The sequence below is a fragment of the Pollicipes pollicipes genome, unplaced genomic scaffold (assembly GCF_011947565.3).
Source record: "Pollicipes pollicipes isolate AB1234 unplaced genomic scaffold, Ppol_2.1 Scaffold_5724;HRSCAF=6776_pilon_pilon_pilon, whole genome shotgun sequence".
Classification (NCBI taxonomy): domain Eukaryota; kingdom Metazoa; phylum Arthropoda; class Thecostraca; order Pollicipedomorpha; family Pollicipedidae; genus Pollicipes; species Pollicipes pollicipes.
In genome coordinates, this window is record NW_023596746.1 from 36,220,143 (window position 1) to 36,240,443 (window position 20,301).

Sequence of the window (20,301 nt, forward strand, 5' to 3'; positions counted from 1 at the left end):
GTTTAAAAGCGGCAGGTTGTGCCTCAGATTTCACGATGTAACTCGTATGACAGACGCTTTCTTTGTAGATCATTTTGACCCATGTCAATAGTTGCTACACCAATCAAACCAAATTTAAGTCAATCACAATATCATGAAAGTATATGAAGATGATCCACTAGCAAGCGCAGGTAACAATGCTCTAATACCAAAATCAACTTAAACCATTAGGAAATATTGTTTTTAAGGGACGCCTCGCTTGGAAATCATGCAAGGCTGTCGACACCGGCGCTGTTTCCAAGCTCTATGACAGAAGTTCATACAAAAGCATGGTTTTTGAACGAGGACCTACAGTTAGTGGTTGTCAGCAGGAACCTTTTCTTCTATCATGTAGACGCGTCAAATAATCACGCTTTTCAAAAAGACTGGTACATAAGCCAGCCTTTACAATCTAGCGAAGTTGGGGGCAGGATAAGGCATAATGAAAATCAGCAGTTGGCTTGTTTATTGACGGATAAATAGTACATTTCTCAACACAGCCGAGGGCTAACAACATCTCTGCATGTTCGATGCCCTGTGAAGCGGATAGCTTAGGTAAGCCGCATTCTCCTGGTAGCGTATCGGATCAGAAGTTCTCGCCGCACACCCTGCGCCATGTTTGTTCATTGCTCTAGCGTGTTAGAAGCGAGGTGGTGGGTATCTATAGAAGTCCCTGCTGGCTCTGACAGGGTGCGCTGAAATGAAATAGATGAAGGATTTTCACATCAATCGATGTCAGTTGACAATAATCTATTGTAGACTTCCGCAAAATAATGACAAGCGGCACAGCCTAGTAGCTGCGAGAAGTTTGATAACATCATCACATAAGGGAGCACCTTCCCGACTTCTACGATGGTGTTTCAGTGTTACTTGTTGCATGCATTTCGGTGCCACTTTGCGAAGCTAGAAGCAGCGATTCGATGAAGTAATGGATTGGGTCTCTGTCGGGACTACACTGCCACATATCAACAGCATTCAGCCTATCCTCGTTTGGCGAGACCGCCGTTGTGTTAAATTCGTCTAAGCCCCAATTTTTGAAAACCAATAAGTCTTGTCATAACTTGTCACCGCTGCCGGGGACTTGGCTGTCTGAAACTATCAACATAAAGTGACACCAAACGCTTATAATTCCGGCTATGTCGTATGTGTAGGGCGAGTACCAGTGGAAAGCATCGTCAACTTTAGTCGGTGCGGTGTGCATCGTATGCCGCTGTCTGAGGCATGGTGCTCTACTGCTGGGGCCGCCGTACACGCAAGATCATGGTATCTTGGACAAGATGTGTCATACCAGCAATGTATACCAATATAACATGATGTTTCATGTTACGCACGTTTGCTCAAGGTGAGACCCGGTCTGTGCAAAACCCCCTCACCCACCTCACATTTTCATTCCAATTTCACTGCTCTAGTGCATGACTGCCAGCCAGTTTGCCAAGTCTATCCCGACTCGATCTTTGTCGACGCCACGGTTTTCCTCGACGATCCCGGTCGCCTGCGTGGCCGGTTTGACCTTTACCCCCACACATGTCTGCGGCGGACGTCGGCCGCGCGCCCCGTCGCCCTCCAGCCACATTACATCCTGCCCCTGCCAGTGGCTCTCCAATGGCTCTGCGCAGAGACGCGGCCCCGCCTGCGTCGTGAGGCACACTCGCTTCGCCAACTGCAGAGCGCAGCCTGTTTCTTACATTCCGTTTCGTCAGTGGCCGTCCGCGTCACTCTAGTGCGAGACACGTGCCACGGGGTCACGTGCCCACCCGGGCCTGCAAAAACAGCGTCTAACTCGGTTGGGGTCTTGTGGCGCCGGCCGCCGGCCGCTGGCGGGTACTGGACGGCCCGCCCTCGGGACACGCCTCCGAGCCCACAACCTCGGCGGCGCCGTAAAACCGCATCGATTGACCCGGAGTTGGACCGTCAAAACCTGAGGCGCTGTGGCGACCGCGGCGCCGGGCTGGGTGTTACGACCGCGCTCCGGCCGGCGTGGGAGACGCACGGACCAGGCGGAGACGCCCCGCCAGCGCTGCTCAATTTCCGCTAGGCGTGCAGGTTTCTCCATGAGTGATGATGGAAGGAGTGGCGGGGCCGGGGAGCCGGCGGTGGTGTATGTGGCGAAGTCTCGCCCGACACCGTCTCGAAACGAAGCCGGCATTCGATAAGCGGCCGCGTCTCAGCGCGTCTGATACGTGGACGCAGAGTGGAAGCTCGAGATCAGTCGACTCCCGAAGACCAGTTGTCTACCGACTCCGGACAGAGGTCAGCGCCGCCTTCAGGTGCCGCGGAGCCCTCGCGCGCTGGCCTTCAGGTGCCGCGGAGCCCTCACGCGCTGGCCTTCAGGTGCCGCGGAGCCCTCGCGCTCTGGCCTCCAGGTGCCGCGGAGCCCTCGCGCTCTGGCCTCCAGGTGCCGCGGAGCCCTCGCGCGCTGGCCTTCAGGTGCCGCGGAGCCCTCGCGCGCTGGCCTTCAGGTGCCGCGGAGCCCTCGCGCGCTGGCCTCCAGGTGCCGTGGAGCCCTCGTGAGTCTGATCACGCCGTCACCTCCATCACACCACCACTGGCGGCCCGCTCAGCGTCTCACCGCCCTACCGCCTCCGTCACACCGTCACACCGTCACGCGGCTCGACAGCCCGCGTACCGTGACGAGATTCTGCGCTCAGAGCGGCGGCCGCAGGCCTCCGCAGGCTGCTGCTGTGGGGGTGGGACAGCGGGGCTCCCGGAGACGGGCGGGGCTGGGTGGCGGGCGAGATTGCCACTCGGCTGGCAGCGTGACAGTGGGGCGTCCTCCGATGTGGCTGGAGCAGCGCCGCTCCTGTTACTGCTGCTCCTGCCAGCCACGGTGAGTTACCAGGACCAAAGGAATGGATTGAATATCAAAACCTATTACCAGCATTTAGACACCAAATGCAAGCCATTTCTGTAGCACAATTTATTCGAATTATTGTGCTGCGTTGTTGAGCTCAATGATGGTTTCAAGATAAATGAAGGCAATAGTCAGAATAGCTGTTCAAACTGTACTTACCCCTCGTGACAAACAAGCCGCGGGCCAATGTCGACTAGATGCATAATTACAACAGAAAGCAAGCCCAGCACATGCCGCTGTGTCTGACGAATTTAAGGCAGCCTCAATACCCAGTAATGCCAACGTGCCAATATAGTCAACATGGTTTACACTCATACATTTGACATTTGAAGCCGTCTGTACGTGTGGAGACAGCGCGCAGCGAGACTAACAAGACCGGTCGAGTGGGTCTTGGCGCAGCGCGGGCGCCGGTACGCGCGTATATGTGCAATTTGTTAGCGAGAATGGTCGTGATATCTCCCCTCCGCGAAGCAGAGGGGAGATGTCAGCGTTACGGAGCTGACTTCCCACAACTCGCGCTCGGCTATCCGCATGAAGAGCCCTGTCTCAACTCCAGCATGTTCAGTTTCGCTTCGACTTGGTGGATCCAAGCGTACAATAGTCACGTTTTGCGAAACGCCAGCGTGAGGCACGCGACTTTCTCAAAGCCGTGGAGCGTGCCTACTTTCGGTGCAGGGCATGCAACCGTCTATATTCGGCACGCCCTCACAACGCACGCCGCCACTTACGCGACAAAATTTAAGTATGTCGTACTCACGCGGCTCCGTCTCACCGGTCGCTGACCCAAGTGAAAGAAAGCCTTTCGCTCCGTGTGAGAAGTCGGGGTTTGGAGGGGGGGGGGGGGGGGGGGCAAACGGTCTGATGCTAGCGTACCCAGACCGAATGCTGAGACCGTAAGTGTTTTGCGAGGCCGCTCTTTGTTCTGGGGTTTTCCGTGAGTTGGATACTGACGCGGGTGTTGACACAGGACAAGTTTCTCTAACGCGCTAAGTTTGCCAGACGTCGAGACAGTTCCACTCCCTTCGTGTGAATAGACGGCGATGATTACCGTTTTAGACACCCGTACGACACGGGCCGTTAACACAGTTTCCGACCGCACTGAAAAAACAGCTTCGGCTGCACGGCCGCATTCCCCTCGCCAAACACCGAGATCGCGATCACACGTATATTCCACATGACAAAACAGCGTGACTGTACACTTCCAGCAATGCGACACATTAATCATCCAACAAAGAGCGTAGGGCAATTTAACAGGCTGGTTTTGAAGCGAATCAATCAGAACAACTCTTTCCGAAGTCTCCGCGGAAATCAGGCGTTGGTGCTCGCCCGGGTGACTGCGACAATACTGAACCGAAGTGTCCGGCGGCGCACGAGACAATGGCGGTGATACGTGAGTTGGTCCAGCGGCAGCGGTGCGACTCAGTCTCACTAAACGCATTACGACAGGTAACAATTGCGAGATTAATAAAGGGAACGATCACATCCTCTACGAACACTGATAAGAAAGCAGGGCTTCTTGTTTCCACATTGCAGCTAAACGAACTCCACATCAGACGGGGCGAGCCAGCGGACATACCGCAAAATTATTCCGAGGGGGCCAAGGAAGCCGACGGAAGTGACAACTCGTCCAGTACGCTTACCGACTTGTGGTACCAGAAAGCACAAGACGCTGCCAGCGAAAGGCGATATACTACTTACGCAACCTAGTGACTCGAGACGGGGCGCCCCCGCCCATGCGGCACAGTCATGCGTTCCATAGCAGCGATATTGGAATGAATAACAGCATAGAGGTTAAGCAAAATGCATCCACCAATGCCTTTCACATCCCACCGAATTCATCCGCAGCAGAACAGAAACAATACGAGCGGAGCCCGCCCAACGGCCACACTCTGCAGCTGCGTTTCAGACGTCGGCCGCTAGATGTCTCAGCTGCGCGTAGAGCGCGCCTGGAGCGCGTGCGCCGCCTGCGTGGCGGCCTGCACCTCGTCCAGGAAGGAGGTTGTGTTGTGCACGCACGTGCCACCCAGCAGCACGCGCACGGCTGGCACGCTGCAGTTCAGCTGATGCACGGCCAGCGACTCTTCGAACGTGACGCCCCCGATGACGAACACGATTATCTCGGCAGGCCTGTGCGGACAGCCACCCGGCGCCGCTCGGTAAAATGGTCACGACTTATGGCCAATCCGGCTGGTGAAGCCAGCTTCCACAACTGGGCGATGGGGGACAGCGAGCGCCGCCGCTTGGGACGCCGCACGAGCCGGACCAACACCGCTACCCGTCACAATGTCATCTCCAAATAAGGCTGAGAAGAGGAATGCGTGACAACTGGGAGATGTACGCGCCAACATTGATGCCGGGTTTAAGGCAACACTTTGTTCACCATGGAGCAGATATTTCACGTGGGACCAGCAAGAAGCCGGGTGCAATCCCAGATGTGAAAACACAAGTACCTTTGCATAGCATAACATGACACATGAGCTTTGCATAACCAATCTCTACAGCTCGCTCTAAGCAAAGCCGCTGGAACGGCCACACACCCGACATTCTATACCACAAAGGTCGTGTCCCTCTCTTCACCCGGCGAGCCAGCCCCTCCCGCCCATGCAGCCCCAGACGCAGCCCACCTCCCTCCTCGAACCTGACTCCTCGGCCCCTCCCCAGCAGGCACAGCTCTACGCAGCTGCCCCCGAACACAGGACCTCGCCCGTCTCCAAACTGAGCCCATGCCTGACCCCAGACGGGCACAGGTCCCCCGCCTGACCTCCCGGTCCACCACAGCCAGCCCCCGCCCCGGCGCCCACCTGACGGGTTGGCCGTAGCCGCTGTTCTGGTACGGGTAGGCCGTCTCCTTCAGCCGGCCCTTCAGCAGGTCGTCCAGCAGCCGTGTAAGTAGCGGCTTGTGCTGAGTGTAGATGTTGTCCACACCCTTGACACCCTGCCGACAATGTGTGTAAGGAGGATCAGAGGCACAGACTGACACGGCGGAGGGGGGGGGGGGGGGGGCGCTGGAACCGGTTGGCACCAGAGTGGGAGGTGCCGGTGTGCCAGGGACCCGTCCGCGGAGCACCGCAAGTGGCACCATGGCCCATGGCATAACATGGCATGGCCATGGCGCCATGGCCCGCAGAAGGGCGCACTCGAAACACGGAGAGATCAGTGGCAGTACGCAACACAACGTTCTCGCCGCACCATGTGCCCATGTGAACATCAAGCCAACGAAACAACGGTTACGCCGCACACGCCCGGCATGGTCATGCTCGCTTGTAAACATGATAACATACAGGGCAATCAGCTGGTACTTACAACTCAAGATAGTCCGACAAGGGCACAAAACCAACGAAAAGTTGTGTCAGCCAAAGAGTGAAGGCAAGGGCGGCGGTCAGGTGAAAAGGCAGCAGACAAGCAATACAAGTAGATGAAAAGACGGTTAGTTGGAGCGAGTGTTCCACATTAGTACAGGATTTTGAACTGAGATAGCCATCTTGAAGGTCATTCGGCGCAGTCTCCAGCCTTGTACTCCTTAACACCTAAAGCCCTCTAATTTCTAAGGTACACACCCGCGGAGATGTGCAGACCTTTTCGTGGACTATTTCAAGGTAACCCAGACATCCATGACGACATGTTATTCAAATCCTGCCATTACGTCGGTCATGCGGCGGTTAAGGCCAAGACAAATATAAGTGTCGGGTCATTCATATATGGCGTTCGTGACCACGATTTCGAGATAACACGCTCGTCAATTGGCTTTCAACTAATGTTGTGCAAGCTATGCAAAATTGTAACACAAATTAAATTTTGTGCCACATAATATCAGAACTTCCTACGGTTATTACGGAAATAAGACTTGCAACAGAATAGCTTAATAGCGCTATAACCGAGCATGTGAAAACACGTGAGCATCTTAAATTTACACTTAAATATGCCAGAACAACACGAGAAAGGGCCAAAACACGAGCTCGAGCACGCGCAAACGACGTCCAACACCGCCGCGGGCCACCTTTTAGGAGATAGAAAAACTGCATGTGAGTGCTGCCATATGAAAGTTTCATGATTCTATCGAACAATGACGCATTAGGCAGTATATTGACTGAATAGAGAACTTTACATTTGTCTAGAGCAGTGTTTTCACCTTAAAGTGTAACAATAGTTATAAAGTAACCTTATTTGATCGTGTCTGATACGTGCTTCAAAATCTTCAAATACTGAGCATTCTCCTTAACTCACAGGCCCATTTCAAACCCAGCAATCCGCAATGTCCACATGTTGCTTGCTATGCATGCGAGCATATTCCACAGGAACGCAAGAACATAAAAAGTGTTCGCTGACCCGACAACGACGCCACCAGGTAGACAATTTCAACTCACCGCAGTCAAGACCACCTCCCTTCTCTGCCTCTCAACCGCGGCAGCCGAGCACGGCTGGGGCCGGCGAGGTCGTCACCGTCTCGGTTACCTTGAAGAAGCGTTTTGTGACAGCCACCGGGTCTGCGTCGCCGAACAGGTCACTGCTGCGGGCTCGCGCGCCGCCGTATTCCAGCACTGCCTTCACCAGCTGCCGGAGGTCAGGTCAGGTCACTGCTGCGGGCCGCGCGCCGCCGCACTCCAGCACTGCCTTCACCAGCTGCCGGAGGTCAGGTCAGGTCACTGCTGCGGGCCGCGCGCCGCCGCACTCCAGTACCGCCTTCACCAGCTGCCGGAGGTCAGGTCAGGTCACTGCTGCGAGCCGCGCGCCACCGTACTCCAGTACTGCCTTCACCAGCTGCCGGAGGTCAGGTCAGGTCACTGCTGCGAGCCGCGCGCCGCCGTACTCCAGTTCTGCCTTCACCAGCTGCCGGAGGTCAGGTCAGGTCACTGCTGCGAGCCGCGCGCCGCCGTACTCCAGTACTGCCTTCACCAGCTGCCAGGGGCCATGTCAGGTCACTGACGCAGCTCGGCACTGCTCTCGCCACCTGATAGAGGTCGTATCACGTGTAGATGAAAGGTCAGTGAGGATCAGATGCAATGCATATCACTTCCGACATAACCGGGTCCTGATATTAGGGGCACCCTGCCATATGCGATCCACTGAAAAGGGGGCAATTATAAGGTATCATCAAGCATGTTAGAAATAGAATATGAAGTGGGAGCGTACGTACCGTGTGGGAGTGACTTCGGCACAATCGTTTTTGTTTTTGTCTGAGCGTGTTCCAACGGACTTTGAGCAATTCATTATCACAGTCAGTCAAGCCTAACAAAAAGTTGGCTGGGCATCATCTTTATCATTCAGGCTTTTTACAAAGAAGAGATATTAAAACCGGATGGCGCTATTTGACTATTTACGCTGAACGTACGTTTATGTTTAGGACTAAGTATATTTGTGACCCTTCAGAAATTCAGTAACCTCGTGGGATTTAGACAGATCGATTTGTTGCCCCGGAATGGATTGGCAAATCCTCCCTCCTTCCCTCACTCTCCCCCTCCCAGCTACTCACCCACTCAAAGTGGGCTATATTTGCAAATCCAGAAATATACTGAGAACGGTTCAGAAACCGAACTTGAATTCAAGTTCGCACAAAAATTAGCTCGACTAAGCCCTAAAATCGTGTTTAATCACACCTGTCACCACTGGGGCTTGACGACGTCCTCAGCTGCTGAGGCTTTATGGCGTTGCCTGCCCCTCACCCTGGCAGGAATGAGGGACCGCAGAAATAGAATCCCGCACCTCCAGTTTCCCAGGCCCGTAGTGGTTAGCGCAGCCGCCGTAACCATTACACTATTGGCACCTGACCGGCACATCCCAGGCGAGCCCCCGTCGGGCCTCGTCCTCCGGTCCCGTCACGCACATTGCAGTACTTATCGCTGACGCCGCCCCGCCGCAGCGTGTCCACCAGCCGGTGGATGTCGTTGTTGGCGTGCGTCTCGTACCGCAGGGCGTACAGCATCACCAGGCGCACACGGTCCAGCTCGCGCGTCTTCTCCGCGTTCAGCAGCCGGTAGATCCGCTGTCGGCGCCGGTCACGGTCAGGGCCGCCATTGTTGACGAGCACACGGAGACTGTGCCGCCTCACACCGCTGTCGGCGCCGGTCACGGTCAGGGCCGCCATTGTTGACAAGCACACGGAGACTGTGCCGCCACACACCGCTGCCAGCGCCGGCCGCGGTCAGGGCCGCCATCGGTGACGAGCACACGGAGACTGTGCCGCCACACACCGCTGCCGGCGCCGGCCGCGGTCAGGGCCGCCATCGGTGACGAGCACACGGAGACTGTGCCGCCACACACCGCTGCCGGCGCCGGTCACGGTCAGGGCCGCCATCGGTGACGAGCACACGGAGACTGTGCCGCCTCACACCGCTGCCAGCGCCGGCCGCGGTCAGGGCCGCCATCGGTGACAAGCACACGGAGACTGTGCCGCCGCACACCGCTGCCAGCGCCGGCCGCGGTCAGGGCCGCCATCGGTGACGAGCACACGGAGACTGTGCCGCCTCACACCGCTGTCGGCGCCGGTCACGGTCAGGGCCGCCATTGTTGACAAGCACACGGAGACTGTGCCGCCCCACACCGCTGTCGGCGCTGGCCGCGGTCAGGGCCGCCATCGGTGACGAGCACACGGAGACTGTGCCGCCTCACACCGCTGCCGGCGCCGGCCGCGGTCAGAGCCGCCATTGTTGACGAGCACACGGAGACTGTGCCGCCTCACACCGCTGCCGGTGCCGGCCGCGGTCAGGGCGCCATCGGAGACGAGCACACGGAGACTGTGCCGCCTCACAGCGCGCCGGGCGCCGGCACCAGCGTCGCTCTCCGAGACTCGCAGCGTCTCGTCAGCGCTCCGGGTGCCGCACGTGCATGTCATTACGCCCCGTGATCAGGGCGTGCGGGCGACAGATGGGTCGCGCGACGTTGCGAACCTTCCTCGTTGGTACGGAGCGGCTGGCAGACACGGCAGACATAACAACTCATGGCTGGCACCCGGCAAGTGCTAACACTTCAGATATCGCAAACTGAAGCAATCTCGCCAAATTGTTGTGAGCAGCGACGCGACTGGGGCCCGCTCCGTCTGGGAAGCGCGCCGCCGCCCCCGTCGCCCTCACCTGCAGGGACTGCTGGTGCTCGTCGTGACAAGCCAGTTCCTGCTCCGTCTCGGACAGCTCTAGCAGCAGGTGGTGGCCCACCAGCCGGGAGAGCTCGCCCACCACCGTCACGTGCTTGGCCACAGTGCCCGACATTTTCTGACGGCAGACGAGAAACGACAGTCGGCACGCGGATAGCGTAGCCGGCGAAGACGCTCCAGACAAGCGGGGGCACACAACCGCTGGCGTCATGACAACATGGCAGGTCACAGGAGGCATTCATGTCAACATGCTAGCCTTAACAAGGCACACCAGAACAGCCGAAACATACGGATCACCTGGATCACCGTTCCTTCAACAGGCATGCACTGTCTCACGCAACGCTTTGACAAAATGATGACGCTCTCACCTGATGGCCAGAAAAAAATACGACCACTATGATGCTGCTGATCTGACCCATTTCATCTGCCACTCTGCACTTGCCTGCCAGCACTCTGTCTGGTCACAAACATCCCCTCCCTACGTAAAAATGCACTCGTGCTCTATGGCATTGGTGCCAGCGACATGGCACATTACTCCCTTATGGGAAGAAAGAAACTGTTGTTACAGATTTTGCATGACGTGGTCAGCCACCTATTAAGAGCAGCGGCCAGCTTGGTGTCAGCAAGAGGTTGCACCGAACGTCAAGCAGCCCTACCTTGAACTGGGGGTACATCTCGACGAACTGCTTCATGTCATTGATGCTCTCCACCTTCTTCTGGCTCTGCAGCCGCTTCTGGTAGTCGTCCATCAGGCCCTTGATAGTCTGGCCGATCTCGCCAAAGTTGGAGTACAGGTTCTGCGGAGGCCGACGCCTTCAGTCAACGCCGCAGCACGATTTCACGCCGAATGAGATGAATGAAAGGCATGCAAGGCGTCCATCACCGCGTCCTTGAGCCAAAATATTAACCCTCAGGGAATATCTAGCGGCCATTTGAAAGGCGTCTCTATCCCTCACTTGGGAGTCTGTCCGAGACTGTGATCATTGTGTGGTGGGCATGTGGGTCCGTGTCCCACAAATCGCGCTTAGCTCGCTTGTTTTTGCCGGTTAACCGGACGCTGGCCGGGAGACGCAGGCTAAATCACCAGCGGCCGTGCCGCAGGATTGCGTGGCCCGTCTAAATGCTTCGGCAAAAAGTGCTCGTCGAACTCGAGTTCCTCTGCTGTAGTGGTTGGGTCTGGGTTTTCCCCAATAAGCCGCGTGGCGCGAGGACCCTCTTCCCAGTCAAATGTGTTCCGAGTTCCCTTTACACGCTCCTTACATTCCGCCATCTCGTGTACCTACGTCCCAGCACTTTGCTCCAAACGGATGCATTAATGGTCAAAATAATCAAAGTATGCCAACACATGTCCGCCATTTAAATCAATCGTATGCCAACACATGTCCGCCATTTAAATCAATCATAACAGAAAATGTGCACACACGCGTACAACGTGAAACATCACCCTGGCAACGCTACCAAAAAGACAGGATTGCAGAGCACAACTTATGGAGGTTTAAACGAAACAAATATCTTGAGGTGAAAAGCGGCTCAGCTTACCACAAATACACCTGTGACGTCGTTTAAAAAATTCAGCTGCCTACAAAAGGATATCAATTTGTATATATGCAGAACAACAGGCAATGAAACCATTTATGACATGACTTAGTTCATTTTGACGCCTTATCGGGCGACAACGATAAAAAATGACAGTATTTATTATAATTTGAAGTCAATTATTTTCGATCATGGCTGTTAGAATATTTTGGAGTTAGCCACTACCAAATGAAAAAGTACGGAGAAATTGCCATGCCGGACGTGTCTTGATGCAGACTCCTTGGCGCACACGTACACACACAAACAGCTGTGCGTGCCGTACCGCCGCGTAAAACAGCCACACTGCCTATCTAGGCACCACCTGAGTACTTCGCCGACAATCGCCTCCTGGGGAATATCACTAATCCTCCTGTACCCCTAGTTATAATCGCCCGACCGGAAAGCAAATCCAGCGGTAATCAATGGCCCTGGTCAATCTAGTTTGGAGATTGTTATGTTGATATGCCTGCGATCTTACGACCAGCCCTGGCCGACAAACATCAAAACCAACCAATCATTACATAAAGACGATTTGAAATGGTGAAGTAGCCAGCGCAAATTACTGTTTGCGATGCAGAACTGCGGTGCACGGCTTCCGTGACGTCGCAACTCTGTGACATGAATTCAAGTTGAAAAAGTTTCAGAATGTAACAAATGCACCACTGACATAACAAGTCTGTGCATCCATTTGAAATAGTTCGAAACAGTGTTCCCAAAAGTAAGAGGGGGCTTTAGTTCCCGTCGGTTGCCGATTTAAAACCTCGTCACGCGGCCGACACTTCCAAGGGTTGTCAATGCGCCTTAACAGCGGTCCAAAATCTAGTTGATCACCTTCATGAAGCCTGGTATTTCAAGGTATGCACAAACATCGAACACGTTTGGAGTGAACACCTTTTGGCCGTTCTCACTGACACTTCCAGTGTACTTGAAGTGGTGAATACTCTGATGTTTTGAAGTGGTGAATACTGTGGTGTTTCCTGGCTCGGGCTCAACCTGGGCCACTTCGCATTTGGTAATCCACAACGCAGATTAACAACTCGGGCCCGCGCCGTGCCGGCGCAAGGCCATCGCGTTACCTCGGCGTAGAAGGTGTCCTGCTCGGCCGACATCACCACTTCCTTCAGCTCCGGCGGCACATTCGGCACTTCTGATAGGTTGACGCGGTTGTTGGAGATGGTGAGCAGCTCGTGCATCATCGCCTGGTACGTCCACTGTCGCAGAGACGCCACACACTAGAGAACGGCTGCCGGAGGGCGGCTGCTGGAGGGCGGACGCTAGAGAACGTCCACTGGAGGGCGGGATATCGAGAACGGCCACTGGAGGGCGGTCACACCAGATGCCATGCCAACAGAGAGCGTTGAGAAGCTGACGGCACGAGGTCGGACTCCAGATCACTCACAATCCGCCACCAGCCGTACAAGCCAGCTAGTGAAGCTCAGCTCAGGCCAATCGTTAACCGCGGATCGCCAAGCATGACTACCACCCGTATTAGACCACTTCCATGGCGACGTGGCTGGTCTGTGAGCCGGCCGACGGCCAACCACGGAGAGGCCTGAGCTCCCAACAACAGCGCTATGCGTCACCCTCATCCACTCCGCCGAGCGCACACCTGGTTGAGGAGCGGCGTGACGCTGTCGTCTCGCCGGTCAAGGATGAGCAGCAGCGGCGGCGGGTCCACGCGACGGAAGTCGAACAGCGTCGCCTCCTTGGTGAATGTCAGCTGCCGCACAGTTCGGGTCAACGTTCGGACGGGCACGGGCAGGGCGCCGGCGCCGGCCGCCCATCGATGACGACAAACAAGCGCTTGTATACGTGGAGATCAATACTGTGTGTTTTCACGAACCCCTGGGAGTATAACGGATCTCTGCTGATTTCCAGGGTCTCCACGCGCCCCTGGGGGAAAGCGTCCCGTCGAATGAACTGACACACTTCTCGAGTTCCCACACCCAACTTGAAAAACTAGCAGCATGCAAGCACATAACGCAACGATCGTGCGTTGTTCCGCGACGTATGCGACTTATTCGGCCATTTTATGCCGGAATCTATCGCGGGGATTTTTGCAACCAGCAGCGAAAAATCCGCTCGGTGGCTGGGTCCAGTCTCTCCACTCGGCCAACTGGGCAGGGCAAGCGTCCTTGAGCCGGAGGTCTGCAGACCTCGCCTCCGAATACGGCTGCAAGCCACACCCCGCGCGCTGCGCACGTGGTCACAGAGCCGTCGCACCGCACCCCGCCGCTTGCCCTCACCCGCACGCTGTCGGCCAGCTTGCGGGCCATCTCTGACGAGCTCTGGTAGCGGATAACAGGGCATTTCTTCAGCGAGAGCAGGACGGCGGCCACACCCTGCGTGGCGCGCACCAGGCCCGGCTGGGTCCACGCCAAACCTGGGGCAGCCGACGGCACGACTGGGTCTGACGGCGGCTCAGTCTGATGGCATACAGGGCTGGCAGCGGCGCCGTTGGCAGGCCGGTGGCGGGGCCGCAGGGCGTGGACAGGGCTCCCGCCAGCCAGCGAAGAGGACGAGGCCGGCTCGTCGCCGCAGGTAAGGCACGACAGCAACGTAGGCAAACATGACGGACGTTTAGCACTTGGCCCTTTGGATGACCACACTAACAGCATGAACTAACCCAATCTTAAGTGTCCACATGCTCCCATACACCCCAAATATCCACAGACCTCCCTGTTCCGTCCACACCGAGCACCGGCCGAACCCTTCAGGGCTTGCCGGCCCGCAAGGCCGCGCCGCCCGGCGTACCCTGGCTGCAGCACGGCATGCTCAGGTGGAAGAGGTGAGGCGCGACGGCCAGGTAGTCGGCGTACAGCTCCTGCACGTCACGCACCAGCTCGTGCTCGTCCGCCTCGGCCAGCTGCTTCACGTCCGCCTTAGCGATCACGTTGCTGAAGTCTGCGGCGCACGGCGCGTGATTATCACGCCTTTGCCGGCAGCCAGCTAGGCCGCACGAGCCGTGATGACCAGTCGGCCTAGAAGTCATTTTGGCCACAGCGCCGCTACAGTCACGTGGCGAAGACTTTGGTCAGCATCAGAGGATATGGCTGATAAAATATGACTTATTGAGATGATATATGCTAGAATGGATGATGGATATAATGGATAACCAGGCAGGGAGGCAGGCTACCAGGACCATGCAAGTTCTCCTCTTCAGAGGTGTCACGCGCGCGGCACAAGCGATCCCGTGGTTGAGCAGGAGCACTGTCCACTTACAGACGTAGTAATATCCGTAACGGGGACGCCGCAGCTCCCTGGCCAGCTTGGCCACGTTGTCCTTGGTGGGGCGCGCAAACACGATACACTTCAGATGACGCATGATGTCCGTCGGGAGGTCGCCGTCCAGCCTCTCAAACAGGTACACCTCTCGCTGTAGCATCTCTGACTGGGCGAACACGATGCTGACAATCCCGATCTGCAGGAGCAGGGTGTCTATCAGAAAATGTAGGTTGGGGTATATGATGATGAATAGTACTGTGTGTATAATGCATGTGTGAATACAGGATGGTGACAGTTATATCTTAATGACAACTACATGATGACTTGGTGTGCATTGCTCCCTGGGAATTGTGTTGTGCCTTTGTATGTAAACCCTGGCTGGTATGTCATTCAGATTCCAGGGATAGCATCCATCCTGTCCCAAAAGGGCTGCCAGTGGGCCTGTTTGGGGCTGCTTTGACAGAACTTATCCTAACAATGAAGTGATGTAGCTGAACAAATATGTGGCTCATAGAATAACTGTAAGCTGTTACAGTACAAACCACACCCACACCCACACACAAACCCCCCCCCCCACACACACACAACCCCCCCCCCCCCACACACACACAAACACACACACCGACACATACATTTTAATATCAGCAGTAGTTGGTGGAAATGTAAGTAGCAGCTTGGCCCTGCCTATCACCACAGTGCCCCTGATAACACACAGAACACATCCCCAACATTAATGGGAGGGGAGCAGCTGCAGTGGCCAGCAGTGGACTGGTTGACTGCACTCAGCACTGCATCTGGTGCACCCACCAGCAACAACAGAATGTGGCCCTGCCAGGGATCAATGCTTTTCAAACAATATTCACATTAATTGTATCATGATAGGCATCCATTCCATTCAGGCAAACTCATAACAAACATACCTAAATTTGTCAACATACATGCTAGCTGGCATCAGCAATAATTGATATATTATCTCATTTATTTTGCAAGTATGAACTTTTTAGATCTGAATGTCCCAGTGAATGATATCCAACACTTAATGTACTCTAACATTTGGAAGTCCTATCACAGGACAACTTGTCTGGAAAATGTTTACACCTTCATAAAACCACTCATCCTGTCCCCTTAACTTTCAAGAAAAATGGGTGACTGAATAGATTTTCCATGTGCAGTTTCCATGCTGCAAGACTTTGGGTGCAACTTGCAACATCAACTATAAGACCCTGGGACAACCTAACCTGATTACTGAATAACACAGAAATATGGCATATGAATAGCAAATGAAAGACAGGAATATTGGCATGAAATATCTTGAATAAGCCCAAAGCATATTAAGAATGCTACTAATGAACAGCTGGCATGTAAAACCCGAGTGCTATGCAAATAACGTTAGAGTGATCTACATCTATTTTACGTGTGTGCATCACCATATGAGTGTTCCAATGGACACATTTGACCTTTATACAGCTTTCTTTAGTTTAGTGACTTTTTGCAATCACTTCATGCTTTATACACAATGCATACTAGCAGCCATTACCATAACCATCCACATTCTGGTATTTTAATGGCAAAGGGGGTATGATAGCACACAGCACTCAACAAAAAAACTATGTGCTGCCCTGCCACCTACATATGAATGCTCTAAACCTAATTTTTACATGTACCAAGCTTATATGTGCACTAAATTATCAATCTATTCTGTCACAAATATTCCGGAAGTATTTTCCTCAAACATTGCAATACCCTGAACATAGGCTGTCTATGCACTAAAATTTAGGGCAACTGTGAGCCAAACTCTGGGCACTCTGATTTACACCAAATGAGCTCTGAGCTTTATGTGGTGAATTACTGCTTTGACAGATTTTTGGCTTAGTATTTTTGCAGTTTGTGGGTACTGATAGTCATGATACCAGCCACTCAGTCATGCACAAATGCTGTTTATTGCCACCACAAATTTATCCTACAAGTGTTGAAGAATATATAGCATGTGGAGTCTCTGTGAGCCCCAAGCATTTCTGAACACACGAATACAGTCCATTACTGCATTGGCATGCAATATCACAAGAACCACCTCAAATCCAGCGCAATGACTTACGGTTTCCTTATCTATCATTAACACTTTCATGCCGGGGCCGCTGTCTTCAACCATTTTTAAGATATATTTCCTAACAGCTACAATCACGTCCATGTTGAACTAGCTTGAGTACGTTGATATATGAGCTGAGACTACAGGCTGACCTAGCCTTGGCCTGACCCCTTAGCGAATTGGAAACAGATATACACGATAATCAAGCACGCAATGGCCTGTGCCGTACAAACATAGCGCAACTGTGACTATTCTGGCTGCTATGTTGGTATTTACTTCCCAGACGTCCGCAGGAATATTTAGTACCAATACGTACTAAGATGAAAGTGGTATTTACTATTGATTCGCACTTCGGGCCGCGAAGTTTGGTACACAGGTATGAGCATCGCAAGTGGGTTACCCAAGACTCGAGCAGCGGAAATGCGAATGGGCAGTTGTGAGCCTCATGAATCTCTTTTTGTTCGATGGGACAATGCATTTTCACCATTTTGGGATCCCAAACCCCATTTGATTGCTAGTTACACCCAGGGTGGGCAAAGTCGGATGGCTGGTGGTCAGTGCGCCAAGTGTGGGGAAGTAGTTAGCAGGCGTGCCTGGAGAAACTTTTGCACTTCATTTACGGATAAGTGATTTTGCCTGATAAGCATGATATTGATGTATCCTGGCCTACAGAGCCCTTGGGAAGATATTGCTTTACGGGTAATGTGCAGGATGGCAAATTGCTTTTGGGCCGTAGTGGTTGGCATCAGAGTTTGATTCAAATTTTGGGGTCGGCTGATGGCTGGTGCACAGATTTCGGAATCTGGTTCACCTCCACCGCTCGTGGCCGGTCCCTTTTTAAATTTCACTCAGTTTAGACTCGTGGGTCCTAACTGGTCAGCCCAGGTGGTCCCGTGTGGGTCTCTGTTTGGCCTCATAATGGCCCCAGGTAAGCCGTCCATGTGAGGCCAAGGTGGTGGCCCATGGCGTGCCCACATGGGACCGAGGTGAGCAGCCCTGATGGACTCTGGACATGCTGGCTGGCAGTAGCGCAGGTAGGAGGCACAGGGGGTAACCCCCCCCCCCCCCCACCCCACCATGATCCGAAGGGCCTCTCGGAGCCTACGATCAAGGGCCCGATAGGGCAACTGGAGGTCCCTTTCGGGGGCCCCGGCCCCCAGTTCCGGACACTCCAATGCCAGCCGGGGTGTCCTGCGTGCTCATCAGAGACCCACTGAGTCGATAAGGGCCTATGTTTCCGTAAGACGTCACCAGTAACGCACAGTCGGCTCCATGGCTCATTGGATCTAAGGGCCCATTTCCCAAGCAGGGACAAAGCAGGAGCCAGCGGTTATACATTGTTCGGACACCCTCAGCGCCTAACAGGGGCTCTGTGTTGTCATCGGGCCCCGAGTCGGCCAGAGGCAGTGTTCGAGGAGGCCCGAAAAAACCTATAGGGCCCACTAGGTTCGACGATCAGTGGCACGATTAGCGGGTCTAAGGGCATAAAAGGCTGGTCAGAGTCTTGTTCAGGGGCCCCGGCGTGCGAAGACGGGCCATCAAATAGCGGTCAGAGGATCCTTTGCACCGATCGCGGAACCCCTGCGTCGATATAGATATATACGTCGGTCAGGTACCACCAGCACCGCGCAGTCGGCTCCGTGTCGTCACAGGCTTGGGAGCCCACTTACCAATCAACTATAAAGCCGGGGCCAGTGATTTCACACCGGTCGGGGGCCTTGTACCTGTCAGGGGTCCACAGCGCCAAACAGAGGGCCCTGTAGACGCACGGGCCCGAAGCCGACCAAGCGAAGTCTTTGATGAGGCCCGGAGAGGGGCCCAGGTGGTACACCGGAACCGACGGTCAAATGCCTGGTTGGAGAACACAAGGCCCGAAGGACTGGCTGTGAATTACATTAAGGATTCCCTCCATAGGGCCGTGATCTCAAATGCCAGTAAGATTATATATTGCACCGATAGGGACCCCTGGGAAAAAGCGTTCCTCTATTTCGGCCAGGGATCACGAACAACGAACAGCCAGCTCCGTGTTGATCTAAGCTCTAGAGGTCCATTTCCCAGGCGGGGACAGGGCAGGGCCCGCAGTTTGCATTAGTCGGGTTCCTGTGTCGTTCAGGGGCTCGCGGTACCTAATAGAGCATGCTGTGTCAACAAGGGGTCTCGAATTAGTCAGGGGAAGATTTGCTTAACAGGGGGAGGGGGGGGGATGGGGACCCGAATGACAGGTTTCTTGCGGTGGTCGGGGCCTTTGACAATATGAAGCATGAGAACTTGTGATGTTTACTCACACTGAGGCAATGGAAGATTCCTGTGCCAGTCAGGGCCCCCAGCGCCGAACGTTGGGCTCATCAACTCTATTCCAGCATGGGCCCGTTAAGCCCAACTGGAGTCTGTGTGCCAATAATTTGACCACTTGCGGCGAGCAAGGATGTTGTTGTGTTAATGACGGTTCATGCGTCGATCAGGGGTCAACTGCGCGGGTCAGGAGGGCTCCCGCGCTGGGAAGCGGACCAACGTGATATGACTTATCCCTCTAGCGGCCTCCGGATCGGTCAGGGGATGTTGCTCTGTGTCGCCAGAATGACGGCCGGAGGCGCACTGCGGTGGAATAAAATGGCGCTTCAGCCGTTGACCGGGAGCAATAATGTGCCCAGTAATGTTTACTCCAGGGAACTCCCTTCCTGGGAATAAGGGGACTCATTAGTGTTTAAATGAGTGTGCCGAAATAAGTTCGAAACGCACAAGGCCATCTCATGTTTCTCTGCGGAAGTCCAATATTTTGCAGAATCGACCAGTGAAACAAATGGCATCAAAAGGTTTGAGTCTGTGCTTCGGGCGCCCATAGCGCAGCGGTTAACGTACCTGTGTTAATGGTTTAGAATGGAGGCGATGCTGGATATTTCTGAAGGAGATTTGAGGAGGTTTCTGCAGGAGATCTGATTAGGCGGCGACAGGGCACTCGCGCCCGGCGAGGGCGGGCATGGTGAACAAGGCCGGTGACGCGCGCTCCGGCGCGACGGCCCGCTCATTGGCCTATGCCAGGACTATCTTAGTTGGGCCGTTAGAAACGGCCAAGGATACAGGTCGTTTCGTTATGACCCTCACCAGTCATACCTCGAGGCCGGTGCGGCACACGAGCCGCGACCGCTCATCCAAGGCGATTTTCTTTGCCTGGAAGGTTTGCCTGCTATTCAGCTCGTCGGCTCGCCTGTTTCTCGTTTGCTTAGTTTTTCCCAGTGATTAGCAAAGGTAGACTCTCAGCTAAACCTCGTCCATCTCACGTGGTCGGAATTTGCCTGCAATTAGATTCCTTCCGCACTTAATTCTCCTCTTGATCTAGCTTGCAAGACATTTGTAAGACATTGCAAGACAAGACATTCTTTACAGGCCGACATATTTCTTTGTCGATTCGCATTCGCTGCTCCTGTAACGGGGACGAGTCGCTGCAACATCGATAATGGC

General features: G+C 54.5%; 1 protein-coding gene across 1 annotated transcript; it reads right to left on the minus strand.

The window, feature by feature from the left end:
- Window positions 1–4,020: 4,020 nt before the first annotated feature.
- Vps45 (vacuolar protein sorting 45) lies at window positions 4,021–17,008 on the minus strand. Its single transcript, XM_037226966.1, has 12 exons — window positions 16,852–17,008; window positions 14,754–14,952; window positions 14,286–14,435; window positions 13,778–13,914; window positions 13,141–13,251; window positions 12,608–12,742; window positions 10,613–10,753; window positions 9,937–10,074; window positions 8,691–8,849; window positions 7,322–7,420; window positions 5,671–5,804; window positions 4,021–4,996 (listed from the first exon to the last, which is right to left on the minus strand). The coding sequence occupies exons 1-12, from the start codon at window positions 16,942–16,944 to the stop codon at window positions 4,795–4,797; spliced, it is 1,698 nt and encodes a 565-aa protein (XP_037082861.1). The 5' UTR covers window positions 16,945–17,008; the 3' UTR covers window positions 4,021–4,794.
- Between the last annotated feature and the right edge of the window lie 3,293 nt (window positions 17,009–20,301).

What these genes read in the sequence shown, in the direction of transcription:
- Vps45 (XM_037226966.1), bottom strand. Translation starts at nt 16,944, where the DNA reads ATGGACGTGATTGTAGCTGTTAGGAAATATATCTTAAAAATGGTTGAA. An exon ending in TCACGCCGCTCCTCAACCAG is followed by an intron (nt 12,743 to 13,140) that starts GTGTGCGCTCGG and finishes TCTCTGCGACAG; the next exon opens with TGGACGTACCAGGCGATGAT. An exon ending in AGGACACCTTCTACGCCGAG is followed by an intron (nt 10,754 to 12,607) that starts GTAACGCGATGG and finishes CGGCCTCCGCAG; the next exon opens with AACCTGTACTCCAACTTTGG.